Source organism: Salvelinus alpinus, chromosome 18 (assembly GCF_045679555.1).
Source record: "Salvelinus alpinus chromosome 18, SLU_Salpinus.1, whole genome shotgun sequence".
NCBI classification, from domain to species: Eukaryota; Metazoa; Chordata; class Actinopteri; order Salmoniformes; family Salmonidae; genus Salvelinus; species Salvelinus alpinus.
Window position 1 is genome coordinate 40,314,915 of NC_092103.1, and position 23,468 is coordinate 40,338,382.

Here is a 23,468-nt window from a genome sequence, read left to right on the forward strand (position 1 = left end):
GTTTGTAGGCCTCCTTGCTCGAACACGCTTTTTCAATTCTGCCCACATATTTTCTATAGGATTGAGGTCAGGGCTTTGTGAAGGCCACTCCATACGTTGACTTTGTTGTCTTTAAGCCATTTTGCCACAACTTTGGAAGTATGCTTGGGGTCATTGTCCATTTGGAAGACACATTTGCGAGCAAGCTTTAACTTCCTGACTGATGTCTTGAGAATGTTGCTTCAATATAAAAAACATAATTTTTCTTCTTCATGATGCCATCTATTTTGTGAAGTGCACCAGTCCCTCCTGCAGCAAAGCACCCCCACAACATGTGGCTGCCACCCCCGTGCTTCACGGTTGGGATGGTGTTCTTCGGCTTGCAAGCCTCCCCCTTTTTCCTCCAAACTTAACGATTGTCATTATGGCCAAACAGTTCTATTTTGTTTCATCAGACCAGAGGACATTTCTCCAAAAAGTACGATCTTTGTCCCCATGTGCAGTTGCAAACCGTAGTCTGGCTTTTTTCTGGCGGTTTTGGAGCAGTGGCTTCTTCCTTGCTGAGCGGCCTTTCAGGTTATGTCGATATAGGACTCGTTTTAGTGTGGATATAGACACTTTTGAACCTGTTTCTTCCAGCATCTTCACAAGGTCCTTTGCTGTTGTTCTGGGATTGATTTGCACTTTTCGCACCAAAGTACGTTCATCTCTAGGAGACAGAATGCGTCTCCTTCCTGAGCAGTATGACGGCTGCATGGTCCCATGGTGTTTTTCTTGTGTACTATTGTTTGTACAGATGAACGTGGTACCTTCAGGCTTTTGGAAATAGCTCCCAAGGATGAACCAGACTTGTGGAGGACTACAATTTTTTTTTCTGGGGTCTTGCCTGATTTCTTTTGATTTTCTTATGATGTCAAGCAAACAGGCACTGAGTTTGAAGGTAGGCCTTGAAATACACCCACAGGTACACCTCCAATTGACTCATATGATGTCAATTAGCCTATCAGAAGCTTCTAAAGCCATGACAATTTTGGGGAATTTTCCAAGCTGTTTAAATGCACAGTCTGTATGTACACTTCTGACCCACTGGAATTGTCATACAGTGAATTATAAGTAAAATAATCTGTATTTAAACAATTGTTGGAAAAATGACTTGTGTCATGCACAAGGTAGATATCCTAACCGACTTGCCAAAACTATAGTTTGTTAACTGGAAATGTGTGGAGTGGTTGAAAAACGAGTTTTAATGGCTCCAACCTAAGTGTATGTAAACTTCCGACTTCAACTGTAGGCTATTTTTTATTTGACTGAAATAAATATAGGCCTATCATTTTCTTAAGTGAAATGCATGCTTATGGTGATGATTATTTTTTGTCAAGAAATTTTAAATATCAAAAAGACAACCTTCTTACATTGGATGAATAATAACCAAGTACCGGTAATTGATTTGAAAGTGAAAGTTCCTGGATAGACCACCAGGATGCGCCACGGTACCCGAGATCATCATTCCGCCGAGGACCCTCCCATTGGTGGCAAGTTTTGTTACTGCAATAATCTGATTGGATGGGGGAGACCGTTATTGTATGTCTGACTGGCTAGACTGCTTGACTTACCAGCTGACGGGGGAAGTTGGCGTGGATCACTGACATTAAACCAAACGATTATTTGATCATCCTGCGTCGCAGTGTGTATAATCATAATTTGAAGACTTGGGATCTCGCAATGAAGGTATGTATAGTTTAGATATTAGTAAGTACAAATGGTTTAAGGTGTGGCACATGAGTTAACAAAATTAACATTTCGTTTTGTGTCTGGCTCAATACACTCACACACCCTGCTGTCAAAACAAGGCAATGGGGTTCACAATGCATAAAGCTAATGTTAGTCCCCGTGTTAGAATCTATCAGTGTTTTGACAACAGAGCGTTTTGGATACGTGTACTGTGTATGTTACTACTTGTCTTTATGAACAATGTCAATAGTCACCGTGAAGCGTGTGATTTTTGTAAATGATCTGATAAATTGCGAGGCTACTTTCATTTATCTAACATGTACAGTGCATTCCATTTTCTCAAAACGGTATCTGCTCTTTGAGTCTTCTTGGCAGCTCTCTCTTTGGGACTTGCCTGTGATAATCCCAAAAAATGCTGTCATGAGACCGAGGGCGCATTTGTTCCTGAATGTTAGTTAATTAGTCAGTGCATTTCTCGTACAGTTGTCATTGCGTTCAGCTGTTGCATTATTGTTGTCTCGTGTAGGCTTCTTCAATTGGACAGCCAAGCCAATGATGCCATACAGATTGAAAAACATGACAATATTTAAAATTGAAAATATTTTATTTTAAACTTTAACACACTCTTTTAACGTGTGCCTATTACAGCAAAACGGTCAAATTACCCTTTTCAATTGCACGTTGAGTGCACAGACCGCACACACACACACACACTATGGATAGTTAGCTACAGGTAACTGCCAAAATAAAGGAAACACCAACTTGGTGTCTTAATAGGGCATTGGGCCAACACAAGCCAGAACAGCTTCAATGCACCTTGGCATAGATTCTACAAGTGTCTGGAACTCTATTGGAGGGATGCGACACCATTGTTCCATGATCAATTCCATAATTTGGTGTTTTGTTGTTGTTGATGGTGGTGGAAAGTGCTGTCACAGCCGCCACTCTAGAATCTCCCATAAGTGTTCAATTGGGCTGAGATCTTTTGACTGAGACATCGGCATATGGTTTTCATGCTCATAAAACCATTGTGACCACTCGTGCCCTGTGGATGGGGGCATTGTCATCTTATCGGGGCACAGCCATGTTAGCCAAAATAATAGTCTGCCCAGCATTTTTATACATGACCCTAAGCATGATGGTATGTTATTGCTTAATTAACTCAGGAACCACACCTGTGTGGAAGCACCTGCTTTCAAAATGCTTTGTATCCCTCATTTACTCAAATGTTTCCATTATTTTGGCAGTTACCTGTATATCATAACTAATACTAAAGTTTCTACTGGAGTTATTAAGAGAAGCACATATGTCTGTGTCTATCTGGTTATTCATCACGCGATAGATAGGGGATCTATTTTGTCGAGAGGGTCAAACAATATGGTCATTGGTCCGTGCCATAAGGGCACTAGAATGAAAGATTCATTACGTTTCACAGAAAACGTATGCAGCAAGGTGCTGCTTTAAGGGATCCAGTCCCTGCGGTGTGTCATGATGTACTTTGGCCCTTTAAAAAAAGGTATTGTTTGGCATTGCTTTGTTTACAGTTGTTCAGCTTATCATGCCATCAAAATACTCCCAAACTTACAACACACAGAAAATATGTTCATTTATACAGTATTTCTAACTAAATATGAATTTGTGGTTATGAACGTCTGATTGTAGAGGCCAATTTAATCTCTTGCTGGAAAGTATAGAATAAAAGATAGCTTGAACGGTTTTGGTGAAATGCTCATTTGGCTGTGTAATACCAATATTCACATTGCACTGTGCTGTATGTGGAGAATTTAGCATTACTAATGATCTCTGTGGTGTATTATTTGGATTAAAATGTGAATTACACTAAAGGTTGGACTATAACTTGTGTAAAACACATGGTGAAACGGATATCGTTGTGGCTATGAAAATGTTAGATGGATTAATACTATTCTATTGTCTGCCTGAGCCTCATAGACAACAATGATGCAAAGCATCCTGGGGGATCACAACAACAGAAGTTGTCATGTAACAGAGAACAGTCAGGTTCTAATAGGCTGGGGTGTAAAATAAAGGCTGATATTATATGCCTTTCCTATGTTTGGAAAACTATATAGTAACAAGAGGAAATAAGATGTCAAAGAGAATGTTAGATTGAGGCAAGGGGTCACTCACAGACAGTGTTGAGGTCAATTGTAAACAAATTCAGGAAGTCAACAAAAATTATAATTTTCTTTACTGCCAAACTAATCCCCTGCAGTTTCACATTAAACTGACAATGACGCGGTATACAAGTTATTACATTAACTAATTCTGTGGTGATACAGTAATATCCTCTGATTGACAGGGGTAATCCCTCCGAGCTAAAGGCACTAGCCCCTACGGGCTGAATCCATGTCCACGTTGGTTTCCCCTCCCCTTGTCTGTTCAGACCCACGACAGTTCGACGCCTTCTATTAATTGCACAAAGCACAGTGACATCACTGGCAGTTAGAAAAGCCCTCACAGACAATCAGGCCTTCATGCCAATGGTATGTATTTCAACTCATAGATTATATGTGTCAGCCAAGGCCTAAACACAGATAATGTTCTAGTAACAGATGACATTCATATTCTGACTATCTCTGAAACTCATTTAGATAATACCTTTGATGATACAGTAGCAATACAAGGTTATAACATTTACAGAAAAGACAGAAATGCCAATGGTGGAGGTGTTGCTGTTAATATTCAGAACCACATTCCTGTAAAGATTAGAGAGGATGTCATGTTAAATACTGTTGAAGTAATATGGTTACAGGTTCTTCTGCCTCACCTAAAGCCCATTCTGGTGGGAAGCTGCTATAGACCACCAAGTGATAACAGTCAGTATCTGGATAACGTGTGAAATGCTTGATAATGTATTTGATATCAACAGAGGTATATTTTCTGGGTGATTTTAAATATTGACTGACTTTCATCAAGCTGCCCAATCAACAAAAAAAAAGCTTCAAACTGTAACCAGTGCCTGCTACCTGGTTAAGGTTGTCAGTCAACCTACCAGGGTAGTTACAAACAGCACAGGAATAAAATCATCAACACGTATTGATCACATCTTTACTAAGGCTGCAGAAATGTGCTTGAAAGCAGTATCCAGATCCATCGGATGTAGTGATCACAATATAGTGGCCATATCTAGGAACACCAAAGTTCCAAAGGCTGGGTCTAATATAATGTATAAGAGGTCATACAATAAGTTTTGTGGTGATTCCTATGTTGTTAATCTAAATAATATTTGTCGGTCCGTGGTGTGTAATGAGGAGCAAAAAGGCGCTGCACTTGACACATTTATGCAATTCCTTATTCCAGTTACTGATAAGCATGCACCCATTAAGAACATGACTATAAAAACGGTAAAATCCCTGTGGATTGGTGAGGAATTAAAAAATTGAGAGTGATGAGGAATGGTAAATAAGTCTGGCTGCACAACCGATTGGCAAACATATTGCAAATTGAGAAATCATGTGACTAAACTGAATAAAAATAAACTACACTATGTAACAAAGATAAATGACAAAGAATGATAGTAAAGCTTTGGAGCACCTTCAATTACATTTTGGGGAAAAATGCAAACTTTGAATCATATGGCTCATTCATCACAAAATTGACTGATATTACCAACAACTTTAATGATCATTCATTAGCAAGATTAGCAAACTTAGGCATGACATGCCAGCAACAAACACTGACACTACACATCCAAGTATATCTGACCAAATTATGAAAGACAAGCATTGTAATTTTGAGTTAAGTAAAGTGAGTATGGAAGAGGTGAAACAATTATTGTTGTCTATCAACAATGACAAGCCACTGGGATCTGACATCTTGGATGGAAAATTACTGAGGATAATAGCGGACAATATTGCCACTCCTATTTCACACATTTTCAATTTAAGCCTACTAGAAAGTGTGTGTGCCCCCAGGCCTGGAGAGAAGCAAAAGTAATTCCGCTACCTAAAAATTTTAATGCCCCCTTTACTGGCTCAAATAGCCAACCAATCAACCTGCTACCAACCCTTAGTAAACTTTTAGAAAAAATTGTGTTTGACCAGATACAATGCTATTTTACAGTAAACAAATTGACAACAGACTTTCAGCACGCTTATAGGGAAGGACATTCAACAAGCACAGCACTTACACAAATGACTGATGATTGGCTGAGAGAAATTGATGATAACAGCCCCCATAATCTTTTTTTGTAAGACTTCAGTGCGGCTTTTGACATTATCGATCATAGTCTGCTGCTGGAAAAATGTGTGTTATGGCTTTACACCCCCTGCTATATTGTAGATAAAGAGTTACCTGTCTAACAGAACACAGAGGGTGTTCTTTAATGGAAGCCTCTCCAACATAATCCAGGTAGAATCAGGAATTCCCCAGGGCAGCTGTCTAGGCCCCTTACTTTTTTCAATCTTTATGAAAACGACATGCCATTGGCTCTGAGTAAAGCCATTGTGTCTATGTATGCGGATGACTCGACACTATGCACGTCAGCTACTACAGCGACTGAAATGACTGCAAAACTTAACAAAGAGTTGCAGTTTGTTTCAGAATGGGTGGCAAGGAATAAGTTGGTCCTCAATATTTCTAAAACTAAATACGTTGTATTTGGGACAAATCATTCACTAAACCTCAACTAAATCTTGTAATACATAATATGGAAATTGAGCAAGTAACCTTGGATTGTAAACTGTCATGGTCAAATCATATTGGGGAGAAGTCTGTCCATAATAAAGTGTGACTCTAACAGCACTAACAAAAATGATATTCCACATCAAGTAACTGATGTAAGCAGTAAAATTAGATTTTAAAAAACACCTTATGGAACAGAGACTGTGAATCAACACAAACTGGCATCCACACAATAACATTTTTTATTTAACTAGGCAAGTCAGTTAAGAACAAATTCTTATTTACAATGATGGCCTACCCCGGCCAAACCCAGACGACAATGGGCCAATTGTGCGCTGCCCTATGGGGTTCCTAATCACGGCTGGTTGTGATACAGCCTGGAATCAAATCAGGGTCTGTCTTGACCCCTTTATCACTGAGATGCAGTGTCTTAGACAGCTGCGCCACTCGGAAGCCCGCACTATACACACACGTACACATGGACTTTGTATTGTAGAGATGTGGTAGTGGAGTAATCTGTTGTGAATGTATTGTAATGTTTTTAAAATTGTATAAGGCAGTTAATTTTGCTGGACCCCGGGAAGAATAGCTGCTGCTTTGGTAGGAACTAATGGGGATCCATAATAAATACAAATGCAAATACAGATACTACACAGCAGCCATGCCTCTCTAGATACAGTGGTTTTGCTCATGTTGTGGTAAGATATACGATGTCAATTTTTGTTTTAGGAGGTCAGCTAGGCCACAGTTTAAGCCATACTTTGAGCAGTTCTGTACTAAACGCTAGCCCTGTCTAGCCCTTTCCCACTATAACCGAAGAGATATACTGTAGCCTATTTATACATGTGGGATTTCTGTTGAGAAGTTTGAGTTAAAAGGGCATCTGAAAAACAAAAGGACAGATTTTTGCTCTAATTTGTGCCCCGGGGCAGCATGCATGGAGTCCTTTTCCTGCCAAGCCACAATGGTCGGTTGGCAGCACACGCAGAGCTGGGTGGGCACTGTCCATGGCACACACAGTCAAGGCCTCTTTGTACTCAGTCCCACATTGGCTATTTATATCCATTAACTTCCTTATTGCGGTAGATTAACCATAAACGAGTCGCTATGGGGTTTTATCTCAGAAAAGTATGCAGACACTAGTTATGGTCAGACACTAGTTGAAGAGGAATGCTGTAGTGTAGTTAAATACCCAAAGGCTGTTTACGTGTGGGAACAGTCTAGATAATTGTGCTGGCCTAGTGGATGCTCACAGGCATTTGAAATTGGATATTCTCAATCAAAAATTAGTTAAATGCTCAAATGCAAAAATATGAATCATGTGTGTAGAGATGTTTGGAAAATGAATTTGTCTGCTGGCACGCTGTTGAAAGGTGTGAGTAAAACTAAAAAGCAAAATTGTGTTTAAAATAAACAGGCTATACAAGAGTTGGAAGTTCTCATGTGTGTGGTTTGGCACTGGCCAATGCATGTCCACTGTCTTTGAAACAATTATTTTTGGTATAATGTGAAAAGCCTTTGTGGAGCGTTTCACTTGGCTGAGTGAAAATGAATAAACAAATTGAAAAAAAATTGCATCCCACACATCTCTTGAGGTCTATAAAATGACCACCACCTACAGAAACCACCAGTTTTCACATACAGTATTATTAGCCAATTAGTCTTAAAGATGAGACATTTGGAAAGATTTAAGACACCACAACTATTGTGGGGGGGGGGTTATATATGCGGTCATGCAAGCTTAGAGAGGACTACACTAGCACTATGAGAACCCAGAAGTGCAGTCTTTTGCAGAGCTAGTTCTCACCAAACTGGCCCACTTCCTAAGTGCCCCTTCCTCTAGCTGATTGAATGAACCACACTTTGTCCCAAAGGACACTGAGAAGGGAAGGAAGAGGAGGGGAAGGAGGGTCTACGACTGCGTCCTTAAGGATGGAATTAAGACTGGCTAGAGGTTACCGGCTGTGGTCAGCGGGGTGGCGGAAAGCAGTCTGTCAACCAAGCTATATTTAAGTCTCTCTGGTCCCTTTCCCACAGTGCTAGGGCTCGGAAAATGCGAGAGGGGGAGAGACCTCAAGTTGAAGCCAAACAGCATGGCTAGCTAGCGTGGAATGCTATCGTGTTATCCTATAGTCTACTCAGTTTACTGTTTCAGTTGGGGGCTGATTCACAAGTACTCCAACTGTGTGATTTGGGTCGGGCCTAGATAGCTTAGAATGCCATCGTGCTACACTATACTCTGTTTCAGTTGAGGACTGATTCACAAGTACTGTAACTCACTCACCCTCTATCTGAGATATCTACTGCAGCCCTCATCCTCCACATACAACACCCATTCTGCCAGTCACATTCTGTTAAAGGTCTCCAAAGCACACACATCCCTGGGTCGCTCCTCTTTTCAGTTCGCTGCAGCTAGCGACTGGAACGAGCTGCAACAAGCACTCAAACTGGACAGTTTTATCTCAATCTCTTCATTCAAAGACTCAATCATGGACACTCTTACTGACAGTTGTGGCTGCTTTGAGTGATGTATTGTTGTCTCTACCTTCTTGCCCTTTGTGCTGTTGTCTGTGCACAATAATGTTTGTACCATGTTTTGTGCTGCTACCATGTTGTGTTGCTGCCATGCTATGTTGTTTTAGGTCTCTCTTTATGTAGTGTTGTGTTGTCTCTCTTGTCGTGATGTGTGTTTTGTCCTATATTTATATTTTATTTAAAAAATATATATTTTTAATCCCAGCCCCTGTCCCCGCAGGAGGCCTTTTGGTAGGTCATCATTGTAAATAAGAATTTGTTGTTAACTGACTTGCCTAGTTAAATAAAGGTTACATTAAAAAAATTAAAATGTGATTGGGGTCAGGACTAGCTAGCTTAGAATGCTATCGTGCTACGCTATACTCTGTTTCAGTTGAGGGCTGATTCACATATAGCCCACTGAATGATTTGTTTTTGGGGAGGGCTGAGGAAATCTGCATGGAATGAAGACATTGTTTATACATTGTGATGGCAAAATTTGGGAATTCCTAGTTACACAACATTTTACTGGAAGAATTCAAGCTAATCCGATAACTATGAGTCACAATTTGATAAAAGCACAGTCTTTCCTCTCTGTCCTTTATCTTAAAAGGATCGGCGACTAGAAAGATAAAAGACAGGGTAAATTTAGCCGATACATTGTTGCTGCAGAGAGATTGACCTCTGAAAGATGGGGAAACGAGTTAATAGGCCTTTGCACAATGGTTCCTCAATAAAAGGCATACCACAATGTTATGACGCACTTTAACTATGTTATTGGTCAAACCTAAAAACAATAGAGATCTATTATGTTTTTTTCTATTGATATGGACATAAGACACTGTTTCATTGAATAAGTAACATTTAACTTGAAGGTGTTGGATATTGGTTGTCACCAACTCTATAACAATGTATACACTTAGACTACTGTATCTTACAACTGTGGGACTTGACTGACCAAGGGCCTAGACAAAAGAGTGTGAATCAATCTACAACCCAACAAAACGTTATACACTTGACCATAAGCCACATTCTTCCATTACATTCTTCTAGCCACATTCTTTCATTGTTCAATACTTCACCCTATCAAGGTTTGATCCAGTTTAACCAGGCTAGGCTTGACCACAGCTTGTGAGTAAATCACTGATGAGAGTTAAGTGCCTGGTCCGAAGGCTTCAGCAGCAGAAGTGGCTGCCAACTGTTACACACAGAGCCACAGCTGTGACTTGAATGCAGGACAGGAGTGGCATCCTGTCCACTGAACAGCTTATCATTTGATGGCGCTGGGTCACAATCTGTAGGAATGCCGCTCTCGTCCACTGGAGCCAGCCCAAAGCTCATTTAACACACTGTAACATACTGTAGCACACTGACAAGTCATCTAATGGGAGATAGAGACAGCAACACTATGCCATAGTGGGATTGACTGGGAAAGGCTTACAGTTTAACCTCTTATCACTTTATCTAACCGTTCGAGCCTCCAAATATTGTAGTGAATAGGAAGGATAGCCGATATGAACCGAAAGACCTCAACACACTAGACTCTGGGCCTCTTCGCAGGGTGACATGCAGGCCTGGAGTGGCTTATTCTGTGGGCTGCAACATGTAAAAAACAGAGCAGAAACATAGCTCTTTATTCTAGTTGAGAGAGAGGCATGTATGTTCTACACAATACATTTTCTACGACATTCTGTAACATTGAATGCTCCTGAATAAGCCTATGACTGTGTCCCAGTATCCACGCTATGTATAAGGCCCATGACTGTGTCCCAGTATCCACGCTATGTATAAGCCCCATGACTGTTCCCAGTATCCACGCTATGTATAAGCCCCATGACTGTTCCCAGTATCCACTCTATGTATAAGGCCCATGACTGTTCCCAGTATCCACACTATGTATAAGGCCCATGACTGTTCCCAGTATCCACGCTATGTATAAGCCCCATGACTGTTCCCAGTATCCACTCTATGTATAAGGCCCATGACTGTTCCCAGTATCCACGCTATGTATAAGCCCCATGACTGTGTCCCAGTATCCACACTATGTATAAGCCCCATGACTGTTCCCAGTATCCACTCTATGTATAAGGCCCATGACTGTTCCCAGTATCCACACTATGTATAAGGCCCATGACTGTTCCCAGTATCCACGCTATGTATAAGGCCCATGACTGTTCCCAGTATCCACGCTATGTATAAGCCCCATGACTGTTCCCAGTATCCACAATATGTATAAGCCCCATGACTGTTCCCAGTATCCACGCTATGTATAAGCCCCATGACTGTTCCCAGTATCCACGCTATGTATAAGCCCCATGACTGTTCCCAGTATCCACGCTATGTATAAGCCCCATGACTGTTCCCAGTATCCACACTATGTATAAACCCCATGACTGTTCCCAGTATCCACGCTATGTATAAGCCCCATGACTGTTCCCAGTATCCATGCTATGTATAAGCCCATGACTGTTCCCAGTATCCACAATATGTATAAGCCCCATGACTGTTCCCAGTATCCACACTATGTATAAGGCCAATGACTGTTCCCATACCCACACTAGAACACTACTTAGAATGAACCAATGTATTTGCCATGCATTCTAATGCTAGTCTGTGTGTTAGTGTGGATACTGGCACAAAGCCAGTGTCTCCATAGGATTAAGTCGAGTAAGTGAGTGAGTGAGGGTCTAGGAGGCAGTAAGGGATAAATAAAACTTCAGAGGAATCTCCACCTCGCTTATCAACGACACCCAGGCTTATCTAGGCACAACAGTGCTTTCACTGTGTGACTAGGTCCTATTCACTTACAAGAATTGCATTTCATGCTCTTGTTTTTGAAGACTTAGTCCAGTCAGATTCAAAGCTGTCATCGCACTAAGCGAGTTAGCATGGTCTAATATTTAGAAGTTAGCTTAGCTATGTCAGTTAATTTTAAACAGTGATGTCCACACCCAGTGCTTAACAGCTCTCTGAGTAGTTATTTGCAGTATTTCGAAACATACAGCCTACAGCATGTCGACATGGGTAATCATTCACACTTTATAGGTTATTCTCACATGCAGATGTCCTTAACGTTCACTGTGTATCACTGTCCTTGTCTAAATTTATTCTGGTGTACAGGTTTTAGGCACTTTTTCTAATGCACTTTGACGGTCTTTCCCAAAAGCATGACTCAGAATATGTTTACATCCTTTTCTCCACCATGGGTACTTGAGTCAAATAGTTTCACATTGAGTGACTGATTTACAAAGAATGACAAAAATCTATAGAAAGTACCATGAGTAAAGTGTTCCTGAAAGTCGACCAACAATGATTAATGTTCCTGTTTTGGAGGTCTGACTAGTCATTGCCACTGTGTCCTGCTACGGTCATAGTTAGGCTCTTGCCTCAATTGGTCGAACCTTGTGACATGGTTGGAGAACACAGGTTGTCACGGGGGAAACATTCTGTTGCTGCACCGTGGCTTTGAAATGTAGTTTATGGCAGTAACGAGAGCTGCTGTAGTCCGCCCTGGCATGGGTTGCCTCGCTCCTATGCCTCGACGATGAGGTCAACAACAACATGTGAGGTCACCCAGTGCCAAACCACAACTTTTCAAAGCACATTGGTCCTGACCTGGAAAATGGCTACCCAAAAAGGTGGAGTGAGGGGCACACCGGGGTGGAGCAAGTTACCATTCAAGGTGTGTGTGTGTGTGTGCAAAACAAATCAGTCAATGAAGTTTTGTTCTCTGCATTTGCAACCTTAGTTGCAGGATTGCAGCTTAGGCATATTTACAGTACATCTCACAACCACTATCTATCTCCACACCCACTCAAAGCATCTATAAGGGTCTACAGTAGGCCTATGTTTCCATGGGTTGTCTGCACACCAGGTTGCATGAATGACGCAACAGGAAGTGGTTTGACATTTTTCACGACAGTTGAACAAATACGCAACACCACCCACAGAGTGCCAAGGAGGCTCCGCTTCCTCTGTATCCAAACACAATGTGAAACAACTGTTCTTGCCCTTCCCTATCGTATGTCTGTACCAAATACTGTTCTAAATCATTTCAAATACTTTAGCTGTTCTTGATTGAACTTGCCTAGCACAATGGAACCAATGGAAAAGTCCAGAAAGTGAAAACCCAAACCACTTGACACTTCAGGCAGGCTAAAGCAAACGCTCAAAGTATTTGAAAGATTCCAAATAGTATTTGAACCCAGGTCTCGTCCCTACCACTTCTCCATCATTTAGTTTTTTACACCCACTCACAAACGGTTGCGTTGTGTAAACTGATAGGCATTGTGAAGAATTTAAAAAGTCACTATCCTGTTGTCTCGCTGGTCCTAGTCAGGAAGAGTTCATTGGCATGGTTGAACGTACAGTACTGAAAGCTCTATCTGTATCCAATAGCATGTCATTCACATCTCTTTGTACTGTAATAGGGAGTGCCAGCATTATAGTGCGTGGTTCCAGGGCAAAAGATCATTATCTGAAAGGAACGTCCTCTGTTGACGTGTTAACAACGTGGCTAGTAATATTACGTCTTCTCTAAAGCTCTTTAGCGAAAACTCTCGGGGAAAACCAGCTGAAGGGCTCTACTGTCTCAGCTGTATATGGATATAAAGATGCCATTGTTTATCGTTCGCTGCTAGTTTACAGTTAAAACCCTTGTGTTATTTACGTGTCTTGTTTAATGTTGATTAATTGCTATGCTGTCATACGGATGCATTTCAATTGGGTTCGGTCGCATGCTTAGGTAGCTTCAAATGTTTACAATTAAAATCTTTGTGTTTATAATGTACCTTGTTTAATGTCGTTTAATTGACATGCTTTCATATGGATGTGTTTAGTGTGGTTACGTTGTATGCTTAGTTAGCTACAAATATGCTGAGTTATATTTAATCATTGCTCAACCAACCACATCTTTAGCCTACAACACTGGGTATTGTTGTCAGTGTGGCCTTCCTCCAATCTGCTGCGTTGACAGAATGTTTACCTGAACACCAGACATATGACCTCAGCCGCATTGATGCGAATTAGTTTTGTGTTGACAGCTTTGTTTAGTTGTGTTGTCGCAGCCACCCTCTGTCTGTTTTCACTTTCCCTAGTTGTTCGGTGCGGTCTGGAATAGCTGAACTAGGACACGGTTAATGCCGGCGCACTGAATAGACAGACATCTGTGTTTAGTCTGTGGCAGTTGGAATGTGATCGCTGTCTGTTTGCCTGCTCATTTTTTGTGGTAAATATCAACACAAGCTAGAGGGATTTGTACATTTTTAAGCGAGTAAGCATTATGAGAAAACATTGACAGATCTCAAACATCTATCTCTCAATACATTCAATCAAAAACATAGAATATATTAACACACTGCCTTTTGTTTATTTTGAGTGTGGTATGTTATGTTGGTGTTACTCTGTTTGGAGTAGTAAAGAAACTTAGGTTGTACAGGCTACTATTAATTCTTCTTCTGTATAGTTTTTAATCTTTCCTCTGTCACAGGGAAGCAAGGAGATCTATACAGGTTAGTAAAGCCTCCATCATTTGAGAGTGGTTTTATACTACTAACCTATATAGATCTCCAGCACCTCAAGAGAGATGACCTTTAGTATTATTCTAACAGAAACATGGTAGGGAAGCCCTGCATATTACAGTAGGTAAAACATTGACTGGCATGTCTAACAATATTGATGTAACACAGGAAATGGAAAGGATTCTACTTGACTATGGACTAGTTGACTGAATGTTCTCAGGTGAACTTTACTAACTTCATATCTTTGTAATTACTACACCACAAAATACAGCTTTTAACAAAGGCAGATAGGCCTATTCAGCAAATAAAAAAATGTATTGGTCACCCACATATTTAGCATATGTTATTGCGGGTGTAGCGAAATGTTGGTGTAGTGGCAGATTCAAAGCATTGAGTCTGACCTTCAGGATTTCACACCAAAAGAAGATACTGTATTCAATCCCATTGTGCCACCTGTACGTAGGACGCATCAACACACACACTTTATGATGCTTCAAACCCTTGTCAATATCACTGTATCTCTCCCCTCCTCCAGACAGATGATGCTCAGTAACCAAGCCAGACGCCAATGAAAGATAACCGTCTGCTGCCATGACAACCAGTCGCTGCACTCTGTTGCCGGAGGTGCTGCCAGAGCGTTCTGACTCTGCCCACACAGTGAGCTGCTTGAGCGACAGGGACTTTGATCCAATGGGGAGCCTGGACTACCCGACAGAGCCTGACCTCCCAGGAAAAGCAATTGAAGAGCAGAGCAGTCCGGCCAATGGAGAGCCGCAGTACTACATGCAAGTGTCTGCCAAGGATGGGCAGCTGCTGTCACCTATCGTGGGAGCGTACGCCAAACAGAGGTATGGACCTGCCAAACATGGATGGAATAGAGTTTTGTACGAGTGTGGAGGGGAGGGGTTGGTGGGGGTCAGAGGTAAAGTGAAGTTAGTTTTAAATATACACCCAAATACAACCAAACACGATTTCTGAATGGTAACAAATCAAGTGACTCTCAAAAGGATTTATCCTCTATCTGTCTGGGATGTCCTTGTTCTCTGTGCAGTGAAAGAGGACTATATAGATACTATAGATGAGTAACTATGGCTTCAGACAGCTACATAAAACTTACATACCAATCACACTAACTGGCCCTGTGGGGGAAATGTCTGTTCATTTGAAACACAACAAATGTCCTGTTCTAGCCGGATGGTGCAGAGTCTAAATTTAGCACCTTGATTAGCATGTACGCCTGACGGGACTCTGTCACTCACACACCCTATGGGAGACAAAGGGGGGCTTTAGCGGCAACAGCTGCAGTCATGCAGACTGGGTCACAACTGTTAGCCCCCCCAAAGCCCTCTTAATAATCAGCATGTGGCATAGAGCTAGCTAGCGTAGGGTGGCTTAGAGATAGATAGCATAGTAGCAAAGCGGTAGCTAGCATAGATTGGCATACAGTAGAGCTGGTAGCATACATTATAGAATTGGGATCAACTTCATTTGCTACTTACAGAATTACAGAATAAATTGCCATGGTAGCTACAACGTACAATGTATTATGTAATAAATACTGATTGAAGAGTATGTGCTATCCGAGTCCAAGGTCTACTTGTGCCGTCTTCCCAACTCTATGTCTGGTCATTGGTAAGACAAAACAGATCTGGGACCAGGTTATAAATATGCCTTTTTGTCATATATGTCTAATATAAACTAAATCAACAAACATTAACGCCATAGATGTTTATTAGTTGTTTTCGTATCCAGTGATGTTGTCGACATGTTTGTTCTGTTGATGATCAACATGAAAAACTATTTCCAGATTAGGTTTAAAGGATTTTATTACTTCAAACTGACAACGACTCCGAAGTTGTTTTGCTCTAGCAAAATCTTATTATTCATTCTTTTGTCTGACAAGATGATGTTCATTCTGTTGTGTTAGTTATTGGCAGCGACGAGTGTTTATGTTCAAGGGGAGGTTTGTTGAGTGAGGGGCTCATTCATTCCGTCAAAGACATCGGCTTAGTTTCCTGATGAAATCAAGGCGATCAACAACCCAACATAATCATCATCCAGATTAGAGGATTAGATGCCATATAGGAGATTGGTGAATCATAGAATCATAGATTACAGTCCATATAGTAAATGAAAGTAATAATCCTCCTTGCATGTTGTTTTAATCCAGAACATTTTTGATTTGAGTCTGTAATCTAAGAGATGTACTGTATGAATGCATAGTACAGAGACAGAATAGACAGGGTATTCTAACAATGTGTGACAGCGTCAAATTACACCAACACCCTCCCAGGGTTTTGTTATTTAACCAGCTAGTTTTCTATCCACTGAAATATTGACCTGATATTTTGGAAAACCTCTAGTCAGTGAATTGTGATGTCCAATCTTAGTTGTTATTGTTCTCAGAAAGGGAGGGAAGAGGGATAGTTAGTTATTGTTCTCAGAAAGGGGAGGAAGAGGGATAGTTAGTTATTGTTCTCAGAAAGGGGGAAGTAGGATCCCTAGTCAGCTGTTATTGTTCTTAGAAAGGGGGAAGGGGAATACTTAGTCAGTTGCACAACTGAATGCATTCAGCTCTGTCTTCTGCATTTCACCCAACCCCTCTAAATCAGAGAGGTGCGGGGTGCTGCCTTAATCGACGTCCACGTCATCAGCGCACGGGAAGCAGTTGTATTTGGTGGTTAACTTACTTGCTCAAGTGTGGAACGGCACATTTTTCCACCTGCGGTCCCAAGCTTCTACACCAGCCTGTGAAAACATCAGCGTATCTAAAGACAATTTCTTTCTGTTCCTCTTTTCCTCACCTCGTTCTATATCGCCGAAGCCCTCTGCCTGAGCGGCCCATGTGTCGGATCTGTCATGACGGAGGGGGTCAGGAGGAGCTGCTCTCCCCCTGTGAGTGTGCAGGGACCCTGGGTACCATCCACCGGAGCTGCCTGGAGCACTGGCTCTCTGCCTCTGGCACCAGCGCTTGTGAGCTCTGCCACTACCAGTTCACTGTACAGAGGAAGAACCGGCCACTGATGGAGGTACAGTATACAGAAGCATAAGTACACACATGCACACACAAAATGCAGCATGTAAATAAACCATTATCATAATGACATGCTACCCATACACATATACTGTGCGTGGCCCTTCTCGCTGTGCATGGCTCTTCTGTCCCCATCTGTCCACATAATCCCAACAAACAGATATATGTTTGTCCGCGCTGGGCTTAAACCAGGCCTTTGGCCTGTCCTGTTTTTCCACGTTACATCAAAACAACATGCCAAAGGATTTTGTTGGCTCTTGCTATCTTTTAGGAAGAACACAGTCTAGTAAATCTGTCATTTATAGTTATAAGCTGTGGTGTGAAGTTTGGTCTATATGCACAGATGGAATATGAAGTGAAGGGGGTTGAAGACACTTTGGGCTTCTGGTAAACATTCCATGACACTTCACACACCCCACTTCCTCTACATTCTCAGCAGTTACACTAGTTGTCAACCAATCCTCCATGTTACTGTGGGTTATATCAACACACTGATGTTACTGTGTGTCTTATTAGCAATGTAACAGTTAAAAGTGAATGTCTTTCAGGGGTGAGATTCCCGAAAGCTCTTAAATCGCAAAATAATTGTCAACACACAGCAAAAACACCTAGTCCTCTGTAAATTAATACTGCAAGTGAATGAATAAATCAACTCCAAATGAGTTTTGGTTCTCGTGGTAATAAGTAAGCTCACTGCTAATATCGGTTGTATTTCTGAATTTCTTTACCCCTCATTTCCCCATCTATCTGAAGAAGATTTCACCCCATATTTTTGTGGAATGAATTATACCACAATAATAATGTGTGTGTTCCTATGTATGTATGTGTGTGTGTGTGTTAGTGTCCTCGTCTCCACAATAACCTCTAGCTAACATGTTATTACCCCCTAGCATCTCCTCCATTCTATGTGCATCAGGACACTGCCTCCATATATAATATATCATTGCATAGCGGTGGTACAAAGTGGTTGTTTGGTGGCAATTACACCCATACCATGCATACCATGGTAGCATTTCTCATCAGACCTGGGTTCAACTAATATTCCAAAACGTTCAAATACTTTGATCGTTTGCTTAAGCCTGTCTGGTGTGCCGAATTGGTGGGATTTGCGATTTTGGGACAGTTCTATTGGTTCCACTGTGCTAGGTGAGCTCAATCAAGCACAGCTGAAGTTACTGAAAATATTTAAAATCGTATTTGAACCCACGTCTGATTCCTCGTGAATATAATATCTCATCTATATATCGTTCCTCATCATCTGAATCATAAAGAGAGCTCTGTTCCATGGGGTTTTGAGGATGCACCAGGATTTTTATTTTATATTCTTGGAGCCATAGACTTTTAATATTGACAAACCACAGACATTGTGGGTTGGTTTGCGATTGAATTTCTCGTTATGTTCAGGAGAAGTCTACTTTCCAAATATTTGAAGAATGGGCTTTAGTTAAAGATGTACTCTGGAACTTTTGTATAATTTCATCCAGTAGTTTTGAAAATGATGCTCACGAGCCAAAAGTGTTCCCTGTTTTTTGTGTACTATGTCATCAAATTGTGCAATATGTTGTCCATTTCGTATGATATGTTACGTCCTGAAAATCATACAAATGTTGAACTATAGGTTACCAATTTGTTGTGCTTAAGATCCTGGAGTGCATCTTTAATATACTGAAACTAAAGATATTGTTGGGTAGTTGGCAATCCAAGCTAGCTGTCTATCAAAGCGCATGTTGCGTTGGAATACAGGCTGTATGCAGACCATGAGGGAGAAAATGGCATAGCTAAATCAGCAAGGCATCATTTGGTTAGCTCTAGCCCAACCTGGCCCAGTCCCTGAAGACCCGACCGGCATCCTGTTTTAGAGTAAATCCAGTTACACTCTCCTATCTCTTAACATGTTGCTATCAAACTCAGTTAGCAATTTTCTGCTAGCAATACACTGCACCTCCAGTTCCTGTTAGCTGGAAGACCATAAAACAATATAATGGTGTTAGCTGAGCAAATCTAGAATTTACTGTAACAAGACCTCGAGAACCCAAGGGTGGTTACCAGAGCCCTATACTACAGTGCATACCTGGTTTGAGGAATTAGCGAGGTAACTTTGGTCAATTGAGTTCAATTCGGGATAACCAATACCAAGAAAGTGGCTCATATTTTAGCCAGGTACATTTCTATGGCAATGAATCCTCCCGGGTAGGCTAACTCCATTTATCCTGAGTTAAGTGTTGAGTCGCGAGCTGAGGAACAATGAAATCAGATTCCCTCCCTCTCGCAAAGGTTGTGTCATCATCCCCTTCATTTGAGAAAGACAAGTGACAAAATATTTTATTAATCAATCAAATGCTTTTTTGGTGTGTTAAAAAAATAGCAATGTTAAAATACCTATCACAGTACACATTTAGTGTCGATGCACGCGCATCATTTTCATGACGTTGTCAGCCAACCCGTCTATAAAGACCTCAACAAGCCTAGTTCACACCATAGCCTGTTGAACTTTATTTCATTTTGATTTCGGCACAAATGAAAATGTGGCATTGACTTGCCCATTGATTGATGTTTCGGTTGTCAGCAAACGTGACATTTTATCTCATCTCCGTCTCTAGTGGGTGCGTAACCCGGGCCTGCGCCAGGAAAAACGGACGCTGTTCGGCGACATGGTGTGCTTCCTGCTCATCACGCCTCTGGCCACAATCTCGGGGTGGCTGTGTCTGCGGGGGGCCGTGGACCACCTGCACTTTTCCAGCCGCCTGGAGGCCGTGGGCCTCATTACCCTTACCGTGGCCCTCTTCACCATCTACCTCTTCTGGACCCTGGTGAGTGGTGGAGGGTGGTAGCCAGTACATCTCAGCAGAGGTCAGACTGATTTGGGGTGTTTCTTGTGCATTTTACGCAAATTCATTCCCGTTTTCACTTGGATGTGTCTGTGACGCAAAACGCTTGCATAAATACATTGCATTATTCACAATGTCTCATAAGGAGGACACAAACAAGTATAAACATTAGTTGACTCTGGATCCTCCATTCCTATTGTGTATACTGTATGATCCTCTTTTCAGGGTGCTATGCAGGAAATAGGAATGCAACCCTGGTTATTTAGCACTTTTAGTCAGCTACTTGGTTTGCTCATGGTAAAACATGCCGTTAGGCACAGATCTAGGATCAGCTTACCCTGTCTCAATTCTAGACATTACTCAACACAAAACCAACGTCAGACTAGTGTCTAGGGCAGGGATGGGCAACTTTGATGGGGATGAGGATCACAAAAAATCTGAACTCATGAGGGGCTGCAGTTGCTTGAGGTTCTTCGTACCCCCCAGATAGCTGGCTGCTAGACTAATTTACCAATCTGAAAGTTAGCTAACATTGGCTAATTGAGTGACTGACATAAGAGAAACTACTGATGCACAACCAAATTTCACTATTCTAACTTGGTTGAGAGACTGCGTTTAAAAAAAAATGTATTGATCAGAGGGCCTTCAAAAAGGGGCGGTCGCATGCAGCCTGCCAGCTGCCCATCTCTGGTCTAGGGGCATTTTTTTTAATTTTTACATTTAACCTTTATTTAACTAGGCAAGTCAGTTAAGAACAAATTCTTATTTACAATGACGGCCTACCGGGGAACAGTAGGTTAACTGCCTTGTTCAGGGGCAGAGCGACAGATTTTTACCTTGTCAGCTCGGGGATTCGATTCAACAACCTTTCAGTAACTGACCCAACGCCCTAACCACTAGGCTACCTGCCGCCCCAACATCTTCCACTTGTTTGGGCTTCCATAATGCATTACAGTAATGGGCACAGTATATACAGTATTTAAACCTGAATTTTCATCTCTCTACCACAGGTGTCGCTCAGGTATCACTGTCGGCTGTACAACGAATGGCGGCAGACCAATCAGAGGGTGGTGCTTCTCCTCCCCAGGTCACATGGTGAACAGTCTGCTCCGCCCTCTTCACGAGGCCCATCTCGTGAAAAATGGCCATCCAAAGAGACTATTGTCTGAGCAGCCCTCTCTTCAAAAGCCATGAAGGAGAAACACTGAGGAAGAATGGGGATAGTTCCATAGGCGCCGGAACAGTATTTGCTTCTGGTGCCCTCCAGTGCTGAACTTTGAAGTGCCCACACAAGTGTGGAATTGCCACCAAATGTCATTAACTTAAAATGCAGCATTACATCCCACCACTGCCACCAAAATGTCATACAGAGATGGACAGGTACATTTGGTGATATAGATGGGGTGGAGTGCGTAGTTGGTTATAAAGCATTTGGACTGAAGGACAGCCAGGAAAAGTTTGCCACTGTGACCATTACATGCTGTGATTGGTGATTCCTGTGAAGTGCAGAAAACATTGTGTCCGGTTCATATAACATACCAACATAATCCTGTGTATAGTATTACTATATTAGTCACATTCTACCAATCAACAAGTCAAAGCCCAGAGTGTAAATAAGTACTTCAACTACTTCAGTATTTTACATAGCATTAAACTGTTACCTTTACCTACATGTGTGGGTCTCTGTGCCTCAAACCAGGGTCATGTTCATTATGCACCTAACAGAAAACTTACTGAAACAGTGAGGGACTACCTGGACTTATCCAGTAAGACACTCATTTTTCATTCTGTTTCAAAAGTATTTCAAACGTTTCACTACGGTGTGCCCTGCTGAAAACGATCCAACTTAAGACAGGCTTTGTGGAGTGTTAAACAGGGCATAGGTTGATGTAGGCCTATACTAGCGGCTCAGTCTTTCTTTGCAACACCTTCATTAACAGTTTAAGTACATTGACCTTAACATATCAAAGGGACATTTTGAATTAATTTATATTTTGGCTACAAAGTAGTTTTGTGTGAAAAATACAATATGGTCTCAGTTGAGAACTGGTTGACTGTGGTATATGTTAATATTTTTAGTGTTAGTCATTCACTTCACTTACAAATAGCTGTGTTTGTTAAACATCCCATCTTTGACTCATGAGTGGTCATTGTGTTGATTTTCTTTTGTTCAAGTATTTTGTAGTCACTGCCTTGTAAAGTATTCTTCTGTGATAGTTCTCTTCCTAGAAATGGTTGTATAGCCAAGACTATTCAGGTTGATTAGAAGGGCCAAAAACACTTACATTTTCTGTCTAGGGAACTTCTTGTTATACCAGATGCATTAACCCATCAAAGTATATTTTTTAAATCATATTGAGTACATGGTGCACTTATTAACTCTTCAGCATCTTCATTTGATTAAATGTCGGGATTCACTAGGCTACACATTGAGCTTGTTGGTGAAGTGGAATAAACTTCCGTTATGTTTGTGTGTCCAGATGGCATTTTTATCAAATGTATTTTCTCTCTACAGTTGTTATTTTATCAGCTGTTTCCAATAAAAATATGAACTTAAGGACTCCGGAGCTGTTCCAAATGTTATCACATTACAGTATAAGAAGTGATTATCTGAATCAGCTCACATAACTATACTTGCAGATCGTGTCCAATTGGTAACCTTAAAGCATACTCCGATATGAACATGTAATGGGTATTACTTGACTTTCATAAAGCATTAATGAATACAAAATGCAAGTGCCATGTCATAGAAAAGGATAGGATACTGTTCTCATAATTCTAAAGAGAAATAAGATTTCATTGAGTCAAAAAAATAATATCTTTGAATAACAAAAAGGCTGTATGCGGTCTACTAGATAAAGGGGTGTATTCAGTGCACAACCTAGAAAAATGTTTTGGAACAAAAACTAGTTTCATTGGATAAGTTCTGTTTTATCCCTCCCCATGTCTACCGTTTGCATCCTAGTTAAATGCACCCCAGTTGCTTGGTCTTGGCTAGATGGGATCCAGCTTGACAAATACGTTTTTATTTATTTTTTTGCATTTGAGCTAACCCTTTTCCTAATTCTCCTAACCCGCTACATTAATCATCCTAACTTGCTGTGTAAATTCTAACCTGCTACGAAAAATCAAATCTGACTTTAATTTGACAAAAGCAGAATTCTTCTAGCCATGACCCAATTGCTTCAGAATAACCATCAAAAAGATCAGGGCCCCTTT

At 41.2% G+C, this 23,468-nt stretch overlaps 1 protein-coding gene across 1 annotated transcript; it reads left to right on the forward strand.

Moving 5' to 3' along the window:
• The first annotated feature begins 649 nt into the window (after nt 1-649).
• LOC139544580 (E3 ubiquitin-protein ligase MARCHF3-like) lies at nt 650-22,809 on the forward strand. Its single transcript, XM_071351879.1, has 5 exons — nt 650-1,707; nt 14,923-15,235; nt 17,212-17,416; nt 20,022-20,231; nt 21,260-22,809. The coding sequence occupies exons 2-5, from the start codon at nt 14,979-14,981 to the stop codon at nt 21,416-21,418; spliced, it is 831 nt and encodes a 276-aa protein (XP_071207980.1). The 5' UTR covers nt 650-1,707; nt 14,923-14,978; the 3' UTR covers nt 21,419-22,809.
• The last annotated feature ends 659 nt before the right edge of the window (nt 22,810-23,468 follow it).

Bases quoted from the DNA above. Each gene is read 5' to 3' on its own strand.
- LOC139544580 (XM_071351879.1), top strand. From the start codon at position 14,979: ATGACAACCAGTCGCTGCACTCTGTTGCCGGAGGTGCTGCCAGAGCGT. The intron at 17,417-20,021 runs GTACAGTATACA...CTCCGTCTCTAG, and splicing joins AGAACCGGCCACTGATGGAG to TGGGTGCGTAACCCGGGCCT. The intron at 20,232-21,259 runs GTGAGTGGTGGA...TCTCTACCACAG, and splicing joins TCTACCTCTTCTGGACCCTG to GTGTCGCTCAGGTATCACTG.